Source organism: Leucopleurus acutus, assembly GCF_964270905.1.
Source record: "Leucopleurus acutus genome assembly, chromosome: 5".
NCBI classification, from domain to species: domain Eukaryota; kingdom Metazoa; phylum Chordata; class Mammalia; order Artiodactyla; family Delphinidae; genus Leucopleurus; species Leucopleurus acutus.
The window spans coordinates 110,159,241-110,178,707 of NC_139147.1; the positions used below are offsets into that span (position 1 = coordinate 110,159,241).

Below are 19,467 nucleotides of genomic sequence, written 5' to 3' on the forward strand. Positions count from 1 at the left end.
TGCATTTTAATATTATAATTTTAGAAAATGGCACAATAAGAGAGTACATAAAACTGCTACTTACCTTCCCACTGATCTCTAGTGAAAAGTTATTTTGGATCTGGGCTAATGTCATTTTGTTATAAAGAAGCATTGGATCATTTCGATCTTCAGATTTAGTTGTAGCCTATGGATTTAATTTCTTATCATTATTTTAGGTCAAGAACTCTTTAGAAAAATATAACTATATACAAGGGAAAAAGAAATATGGCATAGGTACAACATAATTATATTTAAGTTCTATTCTGTATTTGTGTTATAATTTATTTTGTCTTATCAAGAAGAAGAGAGAAATATAAGAGATTTTAAGTATATTCAGTAACAATTATCAAGATTTGGCTGCAGTGTCAAGTATAAAATTTTTCAAAAATCTTTTTGTATTTTCATAACTGCCAAATCACATCAGCAATATTTACAGGCCTCTTTCCTTCTATGGCCAAATGGGCAGCTCAGTTGTGTCTGTGGCTATTTCATATGATAATGACTTTCTTGAATATAGTCATTTCCAGTTTCTCTCTCAAATACTCTTTCTCTCACCTACCACCATTCAGTGTCCCAGTTAAAATTCAGACGGGAAAAAGAGTAGAAAAAAGCACAATGATTTCTACAAGAATTTAAAGCAAGTAAGACTGAGAAAATTCCTAGTACATAACACAGGTAGGTGGCAAATTATCTGGAGAGTTCTAGCATCTACTTTTGTGACTGTCCGCTCATCTGGCCTAACGAGTTCAGCGTTATCAACAGCATCCAGTATTATTTTTTTCATTGAATCAAAAAAGAAAATTTCAATAACAACTGCCCAACTAGTGGTTGAAAGGAGTAAAAGCAATTTTAAGCGAAAAGAAACAAAATGTAAAAATGGGAATTATTTCTCAAGTGACAACGGCTCCAATTTCCCCTTTAGGTCACTTATTTATTCATTTAAAAATTATGTTTGTAACATCTGCACGCAATAACGTGCTGGACACTGTTAGAGACACATAGGTGATTCAGGAAGGACTGAGACCCCACTACAATCTCAGAGTGTCAGAGGGGAGAGAAAATGTAGACACAAAGAATTCTGAGGTAAGATACAACTACTACAGAAGCTGAGGCTGATCAAAGGAGAACACGGTCTTGGAAGGGACGGGGATTTAGGGGTGCAGGGTGCTGTTTGCAATGTCAGAGAGGTCTGTGGATCCTAGACTGAAACTGACCGTGAGTTCAATCAATAACCCGGATGCTGTTTACAGAGCTCACTCGCTTGAGACTGCAGACCCCGTCAGAGGAACTTCAGACAAGAATGTGCCAACTCAGACTCTAAGGATTGACCTGGAACTAGAGGAAACTCAGGAACACATCCCTTGGGCTTTGCTGATAAACTCCTCCTCTTGGATCTCCCCTGAGCTAATAAGCAGCCTGACAGTTTGAACTCAGTGATATCGTACTGTAGTGTGGCCACGTTCAGAGGCTAATACTTCTTAGCAAAGGGATAGAGACAATTTCTGTGGTCACCTTAAACTTTAAAATAAAATAAAGTAAAATTGTACATATCAAAACTAAAACAGCTTTGCTGAATAGCTAGCAATCAAGTGTGTCCTGAATCTCAAGGGCATCTCAACAACAGTTTGACTGTAAATAGTTAGGATATTGATGTAATCCACTTATAATAGGTCATTAAGTAGATCTAGTTTAATATTTGTCAAATTAAGTATGTCTCCTGGATGTCTGGAACCTGGTTTACTGTAAAATTCCAGTTTTAAAGGTCCTCTTGAAGTCAATGATCCATTCCCGAGCTATGCATTTTTATCACTTGGTTAAGGAGATGTACATTTTACCCTTAAAATACGATAGAGAAGAGAAAGAAATAAAAAGTGGTTGACATTGTTCAGTGTATCAGAGAAAATGTGTTTTACATTGGCAATTTCTTTTTCCAATTCCATAACTTTATTCATTTCCAAAGAAATCTCTTTTTCATCGACAGGCAGTCCCCTTTCCTGACGAATCAATTTGGCCACAGAAATCATAAAATCCACATATGCTGTACAAGCCTGCAAGAAATAAATGACAGTACATTGCTGAAGAACCTTCTAAATATTCATCATGGTGCTTTAACTTAAAACTTATTTTCCATTCAGTATTAATTTTTGGTGACAGATAAAGCACAACAAAATAGAAATCCATTCCTGAATCCTAAAAGAAATGACCTGTACAGATTCTCAGAAAGTCAATGTGTCTTTGAATTATAGCAGAACAATAAAGGATCACTCTGAAAGTATTAAGTAACTTATAACCATTTGGTTATGGAGATTTTATAACTTTCAACTTTTAATCAAACAAATTGCTTTAATAAGAATGCAGATGTAAAACATTTGGTAAGCAATAACCTAGTATTTTTTTCTTAAATAATAAATTCTTTTGCCAAATTTCCTTTTAACAGGTTTTCTCTGCACACACACATATATATATATTTTTCAACTATCCATGAAGAGATGGCCACAAACATATTACATTATCAGGACATCTTTTATTTGTCTTCTCTGGCCAAGCAGTATTTTTTTTTTTTTTTTTAATGAGAATGCATTCTCATGAGCTCCTCCAACACAAATCTGTGGGTTTTAGTTAATTCCAAAGCTGGCTGTCATTACTGTGAAATTTCTAAGATACCATAGATTTGAATATCAGCTTTCTTCTGAGAACTCAAATTCTTTCCATTTTATCTTCACACACATTTTAACTTTATGAAGATAAGCTATAAACTAGTTTTATTATTGACCTTTTATAGAATATATAAATACCTTATTCAAGTTCAGAGTGGCACTGAACCCAGGAGATTTAATACCACTTTCATAACATTGCTATTTAGCTATTATTTTCTATGAGCAGTTAAAATAAATTATGATCCCACCACATTCAAGTCCCAGCACCAGTTTGGTGACACGCAGATGACAGAATTAGGAAAGCCATACCACACAAGTTTGGGATCGATGGGTAGTCCCATGTTTCAAAGACTTGTCCACACAGGGTAAATATGAAGGAAAGCTGTAGAGTGCTTAACAATTCCACACTTTCAAGGGGCTTTTACAACCCTACTAACTGATTATCAGTGAAAGGGGTACCCTTCTAGTCACTGTGAGTGCAAAGGCACATCTAAATTCACAGTGACTCATTAAGAGAATCAAACATAAAACTTATAGGGAAAATGAAAGTATTTTATCAAGCAAGAACCTAAGTAAAATGTACAAAGTCATTATTAATTTGAAATTCAAGAGGACACCTTTAGATACTGGCATCCCATGACCTTTACTAAATGCTAAGTAAACAATTTCCCAGGGAGAGGGCTCTCTCTTTCAAGGATACCCAGCGATTGTGAGCCTGTCTCGCTGGCATCTCTATCCATGGATCTGCTACTCAATAGAACAAACTAATTTTCAGCCATGTGTCTGTATTAAAAACCAAATCACTAAGGTAACAGGGATAAAAGGATGTTTTTATGTATATTCTTGCCAACTCCATTCTTTTCCTATTAAAAAGTAATCAGAATTCTTGTTTCACTTTGAAGAAAACAAATATGTCTGAGTTCATACCTCATGGGACCAACTATTCCAAAGTACAAGCATGCAGTGCTTTGAATTAACTGCATTTCAAATCATATAAATTCATCTGCATTCAGCAGGGAATTACTACTGACTATGAAGGAAATGGTAATTAAAATTTTCCAGTATCAATCTACTGAGTTTTTTTTTTTACTCTATGGGATGCTTTTTCATTAATGAGGTGAGAAAACAATAATAAGAGTGTTCTCCTCCGTTTCGTTGACTCTGCAAACTGGTTTTAACTCCAGTATCTTTATCCTTACAGATCTATTTAAAGACTATAGAATTTGGCAAGCAGAAGAACTTTGGAAAATGCTTCTAGTCTTCTGAGCTGGTAAAGTTTCCCAGAAAACTGGAAGCATATTATACCATGAACTTCTGAGATGCTTGAATATTTAATACACTTACATGGAATACACTACTTCCTTTAATGAGCTCCACTACCTGGCAACCTATTACAATGTGACTGATTAAAACATGTCTTAGTATCTTGATTATCTTTCCTGGCTTCCAAATTTATCTAGTAGCTGTCAGAACCCAGGCTTACTGCTGCTGTTAAACCCTTTCTACAAGATATGATTCTACCTTAAGGTATTGATTTTCTTCCTTGAGATACTTCTAGATTTTTAAAATGCCAAATAATAGCAATTGTCATAATTTGGTGAAAAAGTAATCAACACATATTTTAACATTTAAAAAGTACATTGGCCAGGATATTTTTTAAATCAGATGTCAATTTTTCTTTTCTGTCACTAAGAGAGCAACTAGTTATTACGATAAGGGTCAGAGGCAGCTACCTTTTTCGACAGTCGTAAGGTAGCCTAGTTGAAGCTTTGATACAGTGAATCTTTATGTGACAAAACAAAAACAAAAACAAACGAAAAAACCCCCAAAACCTAAATGTCTATGTAGTCCTTCTTTTAAAAATAAAACACTGCAAATCCTAATGCTTATAATAGCAGGTTCAAAGATGCTAATTGGTTTTAAATCGTTGGGTAAAATCCCTAATTGCAGTTTTGTGAACTTTTAAATTACACACTATTGGTGAGATGATATTTACCGGTACCCAACACCATGAACTGTTACTCTAATTAGGACTATCTTCATATTGCAGGACCAGGCAATAATATTTATATATTGGCTCTGTTCAGAAGTTGGACTTCTCCTGCTCAGAAGAAAGCTGATATTTGTTAGAGTTGCCAAAGAGCAAGAGAGTGATGCCATTCCACTATTGTCCTTCATACTTGGTATCTTTGTTAATAAGTAACAGCAAGTGCCAGGGAGGAACAGAGAGCTCTCTGGACAGGTTGGCCAATATTTGTGTACCTTGGTGTGCCAACAACTATGGACCAGGGGTTTCACTTTGAAAGTTTCTGTTCCGGGACACCTAGCTCTTACCAATTTTCTGCCCTTCCCTTTCCAAGACATAATGTGGAGCATGAAGTGACCGAAAAGTCACAGAACTGTCTTATTCCTAGCCACTGATGCCGGTGGTGTTATTTAATAGTGTTACACAGAAAAGTTTCCTGAGGGAACACACAGGGGCCCCCAGCAGGAGAGAGATATTTCCTCTCAGAAGGCTTGGGATTTTTTCCCACTTGAAGCAGCATGTCAAGGATCGTGCAGCTGCCAGAACACAGAGGCTTACTCCCCAAAGAAGGGCACAGACACAGAGAATCCCGCAGCCATTCCTGGGGACAGGAAGTGAGAAACAGCCCCCAATCCTAGCAGGGCTCTGGAGTAGGAGAAACACAGGTTACAAGAGGATCCACTACGGACCAGCATGGGGACTGGTGGGGGCTTTCATCAAGTTATTAATGAGAGAGCCTGCAGATTCATATGAGAGAACTTATTGTGTAACTTCTAAGGTTTGGTGCATGTAGTTCTTTGTACAAACTGAGTTCAGTTGATCTAAAAAATTTCTTTTGTCATATCCAGGAAGTCTCAAGTTCAAAAGCTCCTTTAGGTTTTGTGGACTGGGTGAAACCTCCTGACTATTAGTCACCTGGTGCCCAGAAAGTACAAAATGAGGTCAGCCGCTTCCTTTGCAGGATCCGTTTTACCAAGTCAACCAAGCAGCAGTCACAGCAATCTTTTTAAAAACCAAATCAAATCACATCTAAATTATCCACCGACCCCTACCCCCAGTCATTCATCTTGTATTGTATCATCCAGTTTTATTTCTTTTATAACACTATCTCCATTTATCTTGTTTCTTTAATTTATTTACTTGTTTCTTTATCATCTATCTCCTCCGATTAGAACATGAGTTCCATGTGAATAAGGACCATTTCTGCCTTCTTTCCTTGGTATCCTTACTGCCTAGAAAAGCATCTGTCACATAGTAGAAGCTCAATAAAAATAAAGTTAAATTGTAAGTATATTGAGTAAGTTTCCCTCACCTCCTATGTCATCAGATTTCTAATCGCAGTCCAAGTCTGGAGCAGTTTCTCTGAGCTTGTATTTTGGGTAAGTGGGCAAACAAAATCCTCTCTAGGTTTACCCTCAGTTCCAATACCTGCTCATCTAAAGGACTGCAAAACTCAGCTTGTGCTCTTTCCAGAGCAGGTACAGCTTAGAGAATTTCCCTGGACTATGTTTAAAAGAGGCCCCAGATCACCTCTTTTTTGGCTTCTAACCATTATGGCCATATTCCAAGTCCTCTATCTTCATCCCTGAAATGTTTCCCTTTTTTTTTTTTTTTTTTTTTTTAACGAACATCAAATTTTCTAAGCGCTCTAAATTTCTTCATGACTCTGGCCTCCTCCACCCCTGCCAGGCCCCATAGCATTATACTATATAGCTTCTAATCTCCAACTCCTTTGTTACCTCCTAGGGCTCTCACTTGCTAGATCAGTGGTTTTCTCACTTTTCTTTTAGCCCTGAGATGCTCTGTTCAAATAATGTTTTGTTAATGTATAAATAAGTAAAATGAATCTTGAAGAACGTAAACATGAAGGTGTGGCTACACAGAGCACTGTCATTGGCACACACAAAGTGGTCCTTAGGTTCAGAAACCACTACCCTGGCTAATTCTACCTTTTCAGACAGACACAGAACATAAACATATCTGTGATCCAATTATGCTCAAATATTTTGGGTACCTAACCTGCAGATTCCTTATGAAGGAGGACAAGGCAGCAATCAGCCTTGAAAAGCTAAAGAGGCAGAGAAAGGGAAACTTTGAGACCAATTCCAATTCATCCCCATAGAGTTCAGAGACTCTTCGGGAGGTGGTGATTTTTCAAGAAAATTAAGGTTGTCATTCCTTCAGTGAATCAATAAGCAAGAGCTTTCTCACATGAAGTAATTGGTTGGTTCTAGTTTAAAATTCCATGAATGGGATGATTATTTTTTATGGGCAATATGTATCTTTCATATTGTTTTCCTAGCATGGAAATGTATACTCTTGTATGGGATAGGATTGTTTCAAATCTCACTACTTCTGTCCTTTGAGGTAGCAATGTGTCATTAAGTGATCTCTTCAGATAATCAGAATACCTCAGAAATAAGGTTCTATCTCTTTAACAAGAGACATCCAGCATGAGTGGCTCCTTGATGAACCCATTTTTGAGAACAGTTTCGTCTGCCACGACATTTAGGAAGTTCTATTTATTTCCTGGGAAAGGACACTTTATACAACAAGGTGCCACGCAGATAAATCCCAATTTTTAAAATAAATGTATGGATTTGTTCAGTATTTATATAGATGGCTATGTGGCCTTCTGCCTAATATTTGGCCTATAGAACACTGTGTTATTTTTTATTGTAACGTCTTTATTGGAGTATAATTGCTTTACAATGGTGTGTTAGTTTCTGCTATATAACAAAGTGAATCAGCTATGCATATACATATATCCCCATATCTCCTCCCTCTTGCGTCTCCCTCCCACCATCCCTATCCCACCCCCCTAGGTGGTCACACAGCACCGAGCTGATCTCCCTGTGCTATGCAGCTCTTCCCACTAGCTATCTATTTTACATTTGGTAGGAACACTGTGTTATTAAATTTACATTATAAACTCCTGGAAAAAGTGTTTATGTAGTCTTGTTTGGCACCTTGTGTCATCCACATGAGCCGGCTTAATTCATAATTTTAAATGAGATTTGCTCTCCAGGTTTTTCTGTAGAAATAGCACCATCTAGAAGGAAAAATAGATTGGGAACCAGGAGACAGGATCATGATGAGGAGGGCTATAGTAGATATTTCTCCTCATCTGCTCATAACAGAACCCTCTATTCTCTTTCCTCTTGGTGGAACTATCGATCAAGGGGTCTCCCTTCCTGAGCTGTAGAGATGGGTTGGCAGTACCAACTACCCAATCAGAGAGCCCAGTTCCCTGGACACAGTGATTGGTCAAGAGAAGGGCAGGTGGCTCAAGCAGGAACAATCAGAGCCCTTTCCTCAGAAACTGATAGGAATAAGAGAGAGAGAATTTCTTTTCTCTGGATTGTAAGGCTGCCAGGGATCATCTCTGATGCTACAATGGAGAAAGCCTGCTAGAGAAGGACTCCAACACAGAAGAAAGTAGCACCTTGAGAACAGGAAAAGAGATAAGATGGTTCAGTTGAACCCCTGGAACCAACCATGCCTGATTCATCCCTAGAACTTTACATTTAGGTGTGACAAACAGAAAACATTTTTTTTTTTTTACAGAATTTAAGTTAGAGTAGGTTTCCATTGCTTACAATTAATGTTCCTGACACACAGATCTTCTAATCCATGACTTAAGCAAATCATTTTACTTATTTGGGTCTCTGCTTTCTCATTTGTAAAATGAGGGGTTGAACTAAATTCTCTAATGTCCCATTTAGCTCTTAAAGTCTGTGCATGAGTAACCTTAATTAGTAAGAAAACATACCATTCTGCATGTAAAAACTACAAGAATAAATACCTTTGAGTTTCTATTGCCTTAAGGCCTGTTCTCTCTTTAGGAAGGAAAGTACAGAAAACAAAAAGGAACTGAGGTATTTAAGTTTAAAATAACCAGAGGAATACAATATGCATTTCTCAAAATATAATCTAATCTAAAATTTAAAAAAAAAAAACAGCCACAGGTTAAACAAAATGCTTCCATATGACCCAAGCCTATGAAAGACAGCTCTAGATTATGACCTTTTCTCGATTATGAGATAGCGTTGAATACAAAATGCACAAATAAACCATCATCTTAACAACAGGATCCTTTCCAAAAGAAAAAAAACAAAAAAGAAACTTTACCACATTAAATGTATACACTAACTGGCGGGTATACTTTGATATCAGGAATGTTAAAATACAAAAAAAAAATACACCTTTTTAGGATTGGACAAATTTGCTATGTTTTTAGGACAAAATCCTAAATTTGAAAAACATCCTAGTTGATGACAATGAAAATGTAGTATAATGAGTCAAAATTCTTCAATCACCCTCAACTCTGCAATAGGAAGCAGCTAGACAGCTCATAAAGCCAATAGCTGCAACCCACACAATACCTGTAATGAACTCAAATGTCCCATACCCATTTGACTGTCTGTGTCATTAACTGTGGACTTTTACAATATATCTTTTTCTTCATTTCAATGCTGTGTAGCCACTCAAAAAGATACTTTACAATGAATTTATTCCATGCTATTTTGAATTTAATAATGAGGCAAAATGCACACTCAGTATAAACATATAAAGCTAATAATTTTAATTAAGAAGTAATTTCAGCCACACCACCATTGTGACCCATCAGAATAATCAAAGGTAAACTTAACTTACTTCTGAGCTACAAAATAATGAGGAAAACATTTATGGAACCAACACCTTCCCCAAATACCTAATAATATATTACACTGCTAAGTTGATCATCTATGGTTCCTTTATATCAAGAAGCAAAAGCACATCAACACCAGCTTGAGGGAGGCAAGGCTGTGAGGCAAAGCGAAGCAGTTCTGTGGGGTATGATGAATGTTAGAATCAGAAGGTGACTGCAAAGGTTTGTCTGAACCCAGTGCCCCTATCTGGGTAGTCCTCTGAAAGTCAAATCAGAAGGCTCTAGAAGAGTGCTGCAGAGTATGATGTGTCTGATACTGGACCATTCCCTGGTCCTCACTGGCACTGACCTAGACCATGATTAACCTGTTCATTTTTTTAAATGATCAAATTTATAGAGAAAATAAAACATTTAAAATTGACCTTTCAAAATGGGTCACGTGACTTAAGTACTAAGGTCAAGACACGAACAAGGAATTTCAAGTTTCTTTGTTTCTTAGTTTAGAATATTCATTCAGTCAAAGGAAGCTCACTAGTATGTGTGATTTTCAGTATCTGCCTGAGTGAAGGACATAGAGCGTTAAGTTTAAATTCTGTAGTTTCATTTTATTTTGTTGGATTTCTGTTTTTGTTTTTACCTCTTTATATATTCCAGTGCATTCATAGTAGTCTCTGGAAGGCAGGCCAAGTCGAGGCTGGTCAATCTATACAAAAATATGCGAAGAAGAAAATATTCAGTTGATATAGAACAGCTGGACAAATTACAAGCACGCCTATCTATGTATGAGCAAGATCCTAGTGTTCTAGCAAATGTAGAATAGATAGCTAGTGGGAAGCAGCCGCATAGCACAGGGAGATCAGCTCGGTGCTTTATGACCGCCTGGAGGGGTGGGATAGGGAGGGTAGGAGGGAGGGAGACGCAAAAGGCAGGGGATATGGGGATATTTGTATATGTATAGCTGATTCACTTTGTTATAAAGCAGAAACTAACACATCACTGTAAAGCAATTATACTCCAATAAAGATGTTAAAAAAACAAAAAAGATCCTAGTGTTCTTGTTCTTTATAAGGGTAACAAGCAGACACTGAGTGAATACATAGGAAATGGTTTCCACGCTACTGCTTCCAAGTGTTAAACTGATGGGTAGCTAGATAATCTGGAAGCCTGTGCTGCAGATATTTGAGAAAAACCAAAGAAATCTTGAACCAAAAAAAAAAAAAAAACCACGGGGAAGGATTTTTAATGCATAACAAAGAGGGAGGTGAACAAATACATGTTAGAATCTAGGACTAGGGAGCATTATACTTTTAAAGGACATTTTGGCTTCCTGAGATTCTAATATGCTCCCTGAGGGACATTCTCTTCTACCCCCACCCTTAAGTGGGACAGAAAAAAAAAAAAAAAGGTGGAAAACCTCTATGGTAAGTCAAGAAATTCTAAGCTAGCAGAAATCTTGATTATTTTGAGATCCTCTACCCTAAGGGGATAGAGGAGATTCCTCCTCAGTTCTCTCCAAAGCTGTCCTGCTCAGGACGCCAGCAGACCCAGCTGCCAGCTGAGTGTGTGAAAGAGGTAACTCATCTCGGTTCTAGTGTGTCCAGTCCACCTTGGATACCTAGCAGAAACTTCTGGACACCTTGGATACCTAGCAAAAACTTGTGGACATACTCGCGGCTTTGTGAGAGTCCCTCTGACGCGCCGCACGGTAAGATGGATGAGGTAAACTAGAGCATTTATGGGTGAGAGTGAGAATCCTAGCAGCTGTAAAGGGCCAGGCCAATACAAAAGAAACAGAACCCAGAGGACTGGTAAGGAAAGAGCCAAAAGGCATCCCCACGGGAAGAGCCCTGCCCCTTCTTCAACCTCCTGACCCTCCTTAGGAAACCCCCTCATGGCGATCATGCAGGATACTGGCACTTGAGAGCCAAAGGAGAGAACGTAGGAAGAGAGAAAGGGGTCCACTGTAGGCAAGAGTTGGGTTCAGTCTCTTTCATGATTTTAATAAAAATGACTATAAAGACTTATGCAACAGTGACATAATTATGCTTCTGTGACCTGCAACTTTTGGTTAGTTTCTTTTACAGGAGACTAAACAAAAGTCCCTAGATGTTTCACTCTATTCCGAACATACTCAGTTAAGTAAATCTTGTCCTAGGTAAACCTAAATGAGTGGCTTACACTTTAAAAAAATCAAATAAAGCTACTTAAAAAGAATGGGATTCTGTTTACCTTAATTGAGAAAAAAGTACAGACATTCTTTAGCAAGAACCAAAATTGTGTTAAAAATCCCATTTCTATGATCTTTTTGGAATCAATTAGGAATTTCTAATTTCTGATCTGTATTACTTATGTAAACCAGACCATGCTCCTTTCATGAACATACAGAGAAATCAGGTGCTTCTTCTAAACAGGAGAGACCTGAAGTCTTTCCTTTCTTATCATTTGTTTTTATAAAGGGAGAGGTATCTAAAACAAAGGTAGCAGGAAGGAGAGTTGAATGTCTAAACCACAGCATCAAGAAAACACTTTCAAAATTGGGAATCCAGGCATCTGTCCTTGAACTTATTACCACCTTGCTCATGCAATTCAAATGAGAATATGCATTATTTCTAAATATCAATAACAACAATGTGTGTGGAAGTTTTACTGCAATTTAAAGTAACTTTGGCTGTTGGCCACACAAACTTACATGAATTACATGGTTCATAGAGTTTTTATCATCAGTGCCAACAAAAAAATTAATAATGACTTTTTTCCCATATTTAGAATTCAGCTGTGCAATAGATTTCTCAGCTGTCCAAGAAGAACCTAAAGCAATGAAAGATGAAGTATATCATTAGATGCTTTAGTGCATTAATATGATACTGTAATAATAACAGATTTTATATGGAAATAATTTTTTTTTAAAAGAAGGAAAATTGCCTTACCATATGTTTGGTTCCAGTTTTCTGTCACCACTGGCCAATCATATATATCTGGTAACAGTCTGAGTAGAGGAACTCCGCCTCTGCTATCAATAGCAGCTTTTGAAAATAATGAATATAAATATATTATGAAGACTATACATATTCTGGCACACTCCTAATAAAATAAAATACAGAGCACTTACATTCATTTATACAAGATCTATACAATGTTTTTGCTTTCTGCACTGCTACTATGTCTTCAGTTTTGGGTTCCTGAAGGACATCTGAAATAGGGTATTGATAAAACACATCAGTATAATTGCTTATTTGCAGCTGCAATTAACATTTTCAATGCAGGTTTGGTAAAAAAAACTTTGGTACATATGTTCACATATCTCCCATTCCAAAACCCTATAGGAAAAACCAAACCCCTTACACCAGATCATTATTCCTGGTGCAGAACTGAGAGTTTCATCACCCAGCTTAGCTTTGTGTGTGTGTGTGTGTGTGTGTGAACAGTGATGTGTACTGCTCTACCACAGAGAAGTTACTTTTTTGAAATTGACATTAAAAAGAAAACAAATACTACAGAGGAATTTGGAATTTAATGTGATAGTCTTCTTGATGGTTTGAAAATAACTATCTTTGTGTGATAGTACTGTCCATGCTCCAGATGAAACGAATGTACTGTTCTTCTTGTTTGGATATTAGAAAATAGCGAATTTTTTTTTTTTTTTTTTTTTTTTTTTTTTACAAAGTAACTTCTAAAAGAGGAGAACAGAGAATGGAGGATAGCAAAGGACTAGACACTGCTTTCTCAACTTCCCAGGGAGAGTGTCTTAACTGGGTTAGAACAGATATACCTACTCTGGGAAGGCAAATCTCAGTAACATCTCACAGTGACCTCAACACAGGGCCAGGGTAGAAAGAACATGCAGGTGGTGTTTACTGGCAATAATTTAATTTCTTCTGTAAAATGGCATAAAGATCCCATCTCCAGGGATAATAGAGCTTTATCGTGTGTACCTACAAATGAAAGCAGGAATGCTAAGAGATGCCAACAGATCCATTTCAGCGTCTACCACCCTCAGAGTGACTCAGCGGTGGTCCACAAAACTTGGAGGGATTATCGACTTTAGTCTTTTGCGATACTCCCTGTAATCGCTAAGAGCTGTATCTTAAGAAATGGATATATTAAGAGAGAAATCTTTGATGCATAGACACAAACTCCACTAACCTTTCAAAATGACTTCTAATTCATCCCTTAGAATGTCAAAGTTACTGTAACGGGAGCTGGTCTCAGGAATGACGTTGCGTTTCAACCAGCCTCCGCAGGCGTATTTGAAAAAGTCTGTACAAGGCTCAGCAGTGGCATCCATGTTCTGGATCAGTCGAGCGGCTGAGAGACCAGAGAAAGGATAAGATAAAATGAAGGGTGTATTTTTGTAAGTTTGGAAGGGGAAAAAGGAGATACATTGCTTCTTTATGATTTAGTCAACCAGACTGATGCTCCTCTTTTTACTTGTGTAACTGTGGATTCAGGTAGAATGACGAATATTATCTGTGTATAGTCCTCCTTCCTTTACTGCAGTTGGTTGGTTTTATTCTTGAGAGGTCTGGGTCCTCCTATCCTATATCTCACCCCCTCCTTTAAATAACTGAGGTTCTTTCTAGTTCCTATGTCAGATGAAAAAATGAATGCAGGGCTTCCCCGGTGGCGCAGTGGTTGAGAGTCCGCCTGCCGATGCAGGGCACACGGGTTCGTGCCCCGGTCCGGGAAGATCCCACATGCCGCGGAGCGGCTGGGCCCGTGAGCCATGGCCGCTGAGCCTGCGTGTCCGGAGCCTGTGCTCCGCAACGGGAGAGGCCACAACAGTGAGAGGCCCGCGTACCACACACAAAAAAAATGAATGAAGGTCTGCCTTAGCCGTCCTGGGCCTGGAGTCACTCTTCACTCTGATAACTTGGGCTGTTGACTCCGCTCTTCAAGGTGCTGTGACCTTTGAATGTCTAGGAGGCTGGCTCCAAGGCATGTGGGATTGTTAATGGATTTTATCGTTTTAGTAAAGATCTGAAGCTACAGTGATTGCTTCTTGTACTTCGCTTACAAAATTTTTGCAATTCAAATTTGATATCCGCTCTGCATTTGTCTATGTAGAGTCTGTCATTATCAGATTAGTTGTAAGCTTGTTAGTTTTTCTTATGTCCACCATTTTATCTTTGAGATTTATGACAAAAGTGCAAATCAACCAACACTGAGTATTTACAGTGTGCAAAACACTGACTGTGGTGGGTGTGGCAATTACAGAAAGATGTATAAAATCTTCATAAAGTATTACCACTGAAGAGAAGAATATTACGTACAGGAGGCTCAATGCCCACAACTTCTACACCTGGAATAGTGAGGAAACCCTTCCACTGCCCTCCCCTCGTTCTTTCTCATACAAGTGGAACTGTTTCGCAAGGAAAACAAAAGAGCAATTGAGAATTCATCTGCATCAAGAGAGTATAAATTCTCAAGTGAGCTTCTGAAAATACTTCACTTTCTGAATAAATAAGTTAATTAAACACTTTTAAGGATTGCTGAGCTCTGTGGAATTTTCCAACTTGGAATGGTAAATCTGTCTTTCAGCTAAGCCTCAAGCCCCCGCTTCTAACCGCTTCTGGACACGTTTGCCTGGCTGTCATCTCAGGTTCCATCTCTTTAAGACTAAACTCTCTGGGCTGCCTCCAAACCAGTCCTCTCTGGACGTTTATACTTTGGTCTACAGCACAATCGTTATCACAGCCTTCGGTGTTTGAAATCTCGAGTAAAATTCTGTATTTCTTGCTCTCCCTTGGGCTTATCAGTAACTCTTTTGCCTCTTTTCTATACTCTTTAGATGATCAGTTTTACATCTTCATCCCTTTTGACCAGAACTCATCTAACTACTCCTCTTGCTAGTATTATCTCCCCACTTTTATACATATGTCGAGCATCGTTCACAGATTAAACTTCACCAAATACCCTTTTGCTCTGGCCACTCCCTTGCTCAAAAATGTCAGTGGCTTGACGTTGCCCAGGTTAAATTACAAACTCTTTAACTTGGCTAATCAAAAGTCTCTACCTTCTCTTTTTTTTTCCTCTCTGAGTTTTCATACAAACTCTGCTCCAGCCAGATGGGCTAACTCCACGTGCCACAAACACTCCTGTGCTTCTCTACCTCATGCCTTTGTTTCTCTCCCCCTCACCCCACCTTTTTAACTCCTCCTCCCATTCTTTCCAAATTCTACCCACTATTCAAGGTTCATCTTATGTCCCATCTCTTCCTGAAGCTCCCATGACTCCAAACTTTAGGGAAAATTTCTTTCTCTGAACTCCTGAGAGCTCACTGCCTCACTCAGTCTTAAAGAGGCTTTAGATGCGGCTACTTTGAATTTCTCAGGTGAATACCTACTGTGTCTTCCTAACCATTCTGTTGATGAACTTAACCTCTTTGTAATCCCATCACCTAGCACTTCAGTAAAAGTCATGCAGTTAAGTTTATGTGTGATGACATTACTGAATCATCAGTGAGCCCCCTTCTTCCCTCCTCCTACACGCCCCCCTCCCCAGCTCCTGCAGGTCAGACCAGCTCTCATTTCACAGCCGCCAGAGTCCATCCATCCTTCCAGGTCCCAGTTTCTATTCTTTCTTGGGCCCTCCTCTCTCAGGCTCTATTCATGCCCTTTCAACCAAACTATGGCCCCAGGTCTCTCCCCACCCCATTCATCCTGTGTGTCAGTCAGATCCACATTGTCCTGTCATTTCAGTACGCCATTTTCCACTTCCAAGTTTTCAGTATAATCCTCTTGCATTCATAATAAAATCCAGAGTCACAGCACATTCTAACTATGAACTATAGTTCTGAACTATTCTACTTCACTATACCTAGTGAAGCTTCTTTCACTACTTTCTAACATGAGCCATCTGCCCCAATTTAATGAATGTATTCATTTTCTGCTATGAAACACCTCACAGTTCTCTGCTTCTGTAACTTTGACCATAATTCAGGTATATTCAAGGCCCAGTTCAAATTCTCCTTCTTCATGAAGGATCGTCCTTACAAAGCCCATATCGGCTGACATCACATTCATTTTTTTGTTGGAAAATCCATTGTCTCTTCACCGGGACTGTGGTTCCAGTAAAGGAGGAGATACATTTTCCAGTTTTCTCTCAGGGCCTAACGTTGTGCTCAGTAAAGACTTGTCAGTAAAATTTCTAACTTGAAACCTCAAGTAAAGATTAAGAAATTGACCTTAAAAAGGTAGAGAGAAAATGCAAATCCCTTGCACTTTGAAGGAAATGAAGATTAGATGACAGGGGAAGTAAAAATAAAGACCCTAAACAACAGAAGATTATCGTGTAGAGTGAAAAACCAGAAAATTGGAGCCTGAAAGAACTGCTACCTAAAGACATTCTAAGCACACATTTTTAGCAATTTTATATAACTCTTGTCTTTTAACATACTTTTAAAAATGTAAGCTGAATGTTGTAAAGGCAACTGCCATTTTGGGAGCACTTCTATTTTCCTCTCTTCTCTGAGGAAATGGATGGTTTATGTCCTAACACCACAAAGAGCCAAAAACTCCTATTTGGGAGAGCAGCAAACAAGTAACGAGCAAGTAGAACGAACAGGGAGAGGAATGAACAAGTCTCACTGCCTCTCTGGAAGTACCACCTGCCTTGCCTGAAAAGGACGAGCAGTGGCTGCAGTTCCATGCTCATGAGCGCAAATCCACTGCCACGTTCTTGCAGCCCTACTTCCCACATCTCCCATAATGGAAAAAGTTGATCCTTTCCCTCTTAGGTTGAATTGCTCACTTGATACCCAGCTACACTACTTACATCTGGACAACAAACCAAGAAGCAGCATTCAAGCAATTTGTGAGGGATGTGAAGACAAGAGAGGGAGAGGCAACTCTGCCAACCCCTTCGATGCCACTTTTAAAACTGCCCTTTGACCAGAGAGCTCATCTGAGCACAGGCGCTTCCAATCACTTCAAAGAGAGCTCTGCTCTGATGAATATTTTGGGGCCATGGGCCAAGGCAAGTCATGGGCTAGCACTTTTATGCTGGGGCCTTGATCAACCTTCCTTTAATCTCTTATCATGGGTTTGATTCTCGTTTTGCACCTTATCCTCTGGACCCCGTCTGTGCTGACTTTTCTTTGAAGTCGGTGGTAGACTCATGGGTAGAAGGGCCATAGGAAACAGACGCACCACTGTCAAACTGGTTAAAATTGTTTTTATATTTTGCACGTTGAAGTACTCAACCTCTCCACATAGACACACCTGGGCTCTTCAGATGTTTCCTTATCTGTGGGTTTCTGACATCTGAGTAAACAAATGTGGTTTAAAAACAAATAAAATTATTTCACCTTAGTAAGCAGACATAAAAAATGATGTAGTAAAGGCCAATGTATTGGCGTGGAATGCTGTTGACCAGATGTTTATAAAGTGAAAGAAAGTGTATATTACGATTTTTGAAAATCTGTATAAAAACAAAGGAAGTCTAAAAGGCCTTTACAGCAGTTATATCTGGGTGGAGGGATTATGAGTGTGTTTAATTTTGTTTTATTTGCTTATCATTATTTTCCAATTTGTATTAGGTGAACATGTGTTGCTTTTGCAGTAAGAAAAAAGTTTATTTTTAATTCAAGAAAATAGTCACATAAAGACAAGAAAAGTAATCTATTAGTAATGAGCTTACTTCTTATGAATGACAATTCTGAATGTTCTACGCTGATAATAAGTGGCACTCCATTTTTTTCCCAACTAATCTTCTTGTAACATTTCCCCAACTTATTTGATCATAGGAATTTAAAAACAAGCTCAACTACCATCTGGGATGTTATTAATTACTGTATTCCTTACCAGGGTCTATTGTGAAGGTATGGATTAGGACATGCTGTATAAGCTGAGAAAATGTTTGGAGTGCTTAAATCAGGCAGACTTGTTTTGAATCCCTGAGCTTCCCCACTTCTTTGTTGTACAAGAATAAGTAGTTTCCCCAAGATCAAGCAGCTAGTAAATGATGGAAACCCAGGACTTGCACTTAGGTGTGCGTGGCTCCAAGCTCACCCTCTCCCCTCCACACTTTGGCTACATTAGGTGGGAGTGTGTGAGAAGCAGTGAGCATGCTCCATTGCTTTCTCCTCCTCCACTCTTTCCCAATTAGCCTTTATTCTCCCCTTGCCATGCCCCCTTCTTTACTTTGTCTGCTCCCTGCCTTTCTGTCGCCACAGCGTCCCTCCCTCCTCAGTGTCAGCCTTATCACCAGCAACTAGTGCTGAGTCCACGGAAGAAGAAAGCATCAGAATTTGGAGTCTGTAGTGGCCGGGAAGAAAGGGTAAAAATCAGATGAATTCTTCACAGTGGGGCAAACAGACAGGAAAGTGGCATGGAGGCCTTTCGTACTCAAAGGCACACCCCGAAGTGCATCTTCTTGAGGTGGACACGTAGCAGGGTTCTTGCCTAACCTTCCTCTGGATAGAACAGGGTGGATGATGGAGGGTGAAAATTCTCAGTGATATGTTGTACAGCAGTATTTTTCAACCCTGGCTAACCATGTGAATCACCTTAGAAGCCTTTAAACATACAGATGCCAAGGATAGATCCCTGATCAATTAAATCAGAATCTTTGAGGTGGTCCAGGCATTTTTTAAGGCTTCCTCAGTGATTCTAATGTCCATCCAGGGGAGAACTATCAGATTAGACAATAGAGAAACACGGAAAATGAAAACAGGGGAATCTAATATCAGGAAGTAAAGACGGTCCCATACTTAGATGAATCAGGCCTATTTCTTCTTGCCCTTCCAGTCTGTAAGTACAAATGGGCCCATGTCATGACAACCCATATTTCTAAGTACAATTGTCCCTTCTGAGTCCCTGGCACAGGATGGCAGGGAGCCACACGTGTGTCTCCTGTACAAGTCCACTCTCCTCAGGTCTCCACTCTCTATACTGGCTTTACCTCTACGACCTCCTGCCCCAGACCCCATCCATAACCTCTGGGGTTGGAGCCCTGTGATACAGGGAGAATGCCTCTCTTCCATCATCATTGTCCTAGAGGAGTTCCCAGGAGGGCTCATGGTGCCTCCAGGTGAAGAGCTCTCTTAGATTTTATCTCCATACCTCCCTCTCCCAAGAACCACAAGGACCAATGGGCCTGGTTTGGGGGAAGAC

At 39.0% G+C, this 19,467-nt stretch overlaps 1 protein-coding gene across 6 annotated transcripts in view; it reads right to left on the reverse strand.

Annotated features, from left to right (window-relative positions):
* MME (membrane metalloendopeptidase) overlaps positions 1-19,467 on the reverse strand; it is a 91,811-nt gene that overhangs the window by 45,650 nt on the left and 26,694 nt on the right. For 5 of the 6 annotated variants that reach the window (XR_014326242.1, XM_082840174.1, XM_082840170.1 and 2 more), the window contains exons 4-10: positions 13,499-13,660; positions 12,465-12,545; positions 12,283-12,378; positions 12,045-12,163; positions 9,993-10,058; positions 1,935-2,069; positions 65-166 (exon numbers count right to left, since the gene is read on the reverse strand). Coding sequence is in view for 5 of the 6 variants with exons in the window: in XM_082840174.1 (XP_082696300.1) it covers positions 65-166; positions 1,935-2,069; positions 9,993-10,058; positions 12,045-12,163; positions 12,283-12,378; positions 12,465-12,545; positions 13,499-13,660 (761 nt within the window). In the remaining variant the exon portion in view is untranslated. The remainder of the gene's footprint in view (positions 1-64; positions 167-1,934; positions 2,070-9,992; positions 10,059-12,044; positions 12,164-12,282; positions 12,379-12,464; positions 12,546-13,498; positions 13,661-19,467) is intronic. The other variant, XM_082840173.1, reaches the window with a different exon arrangement.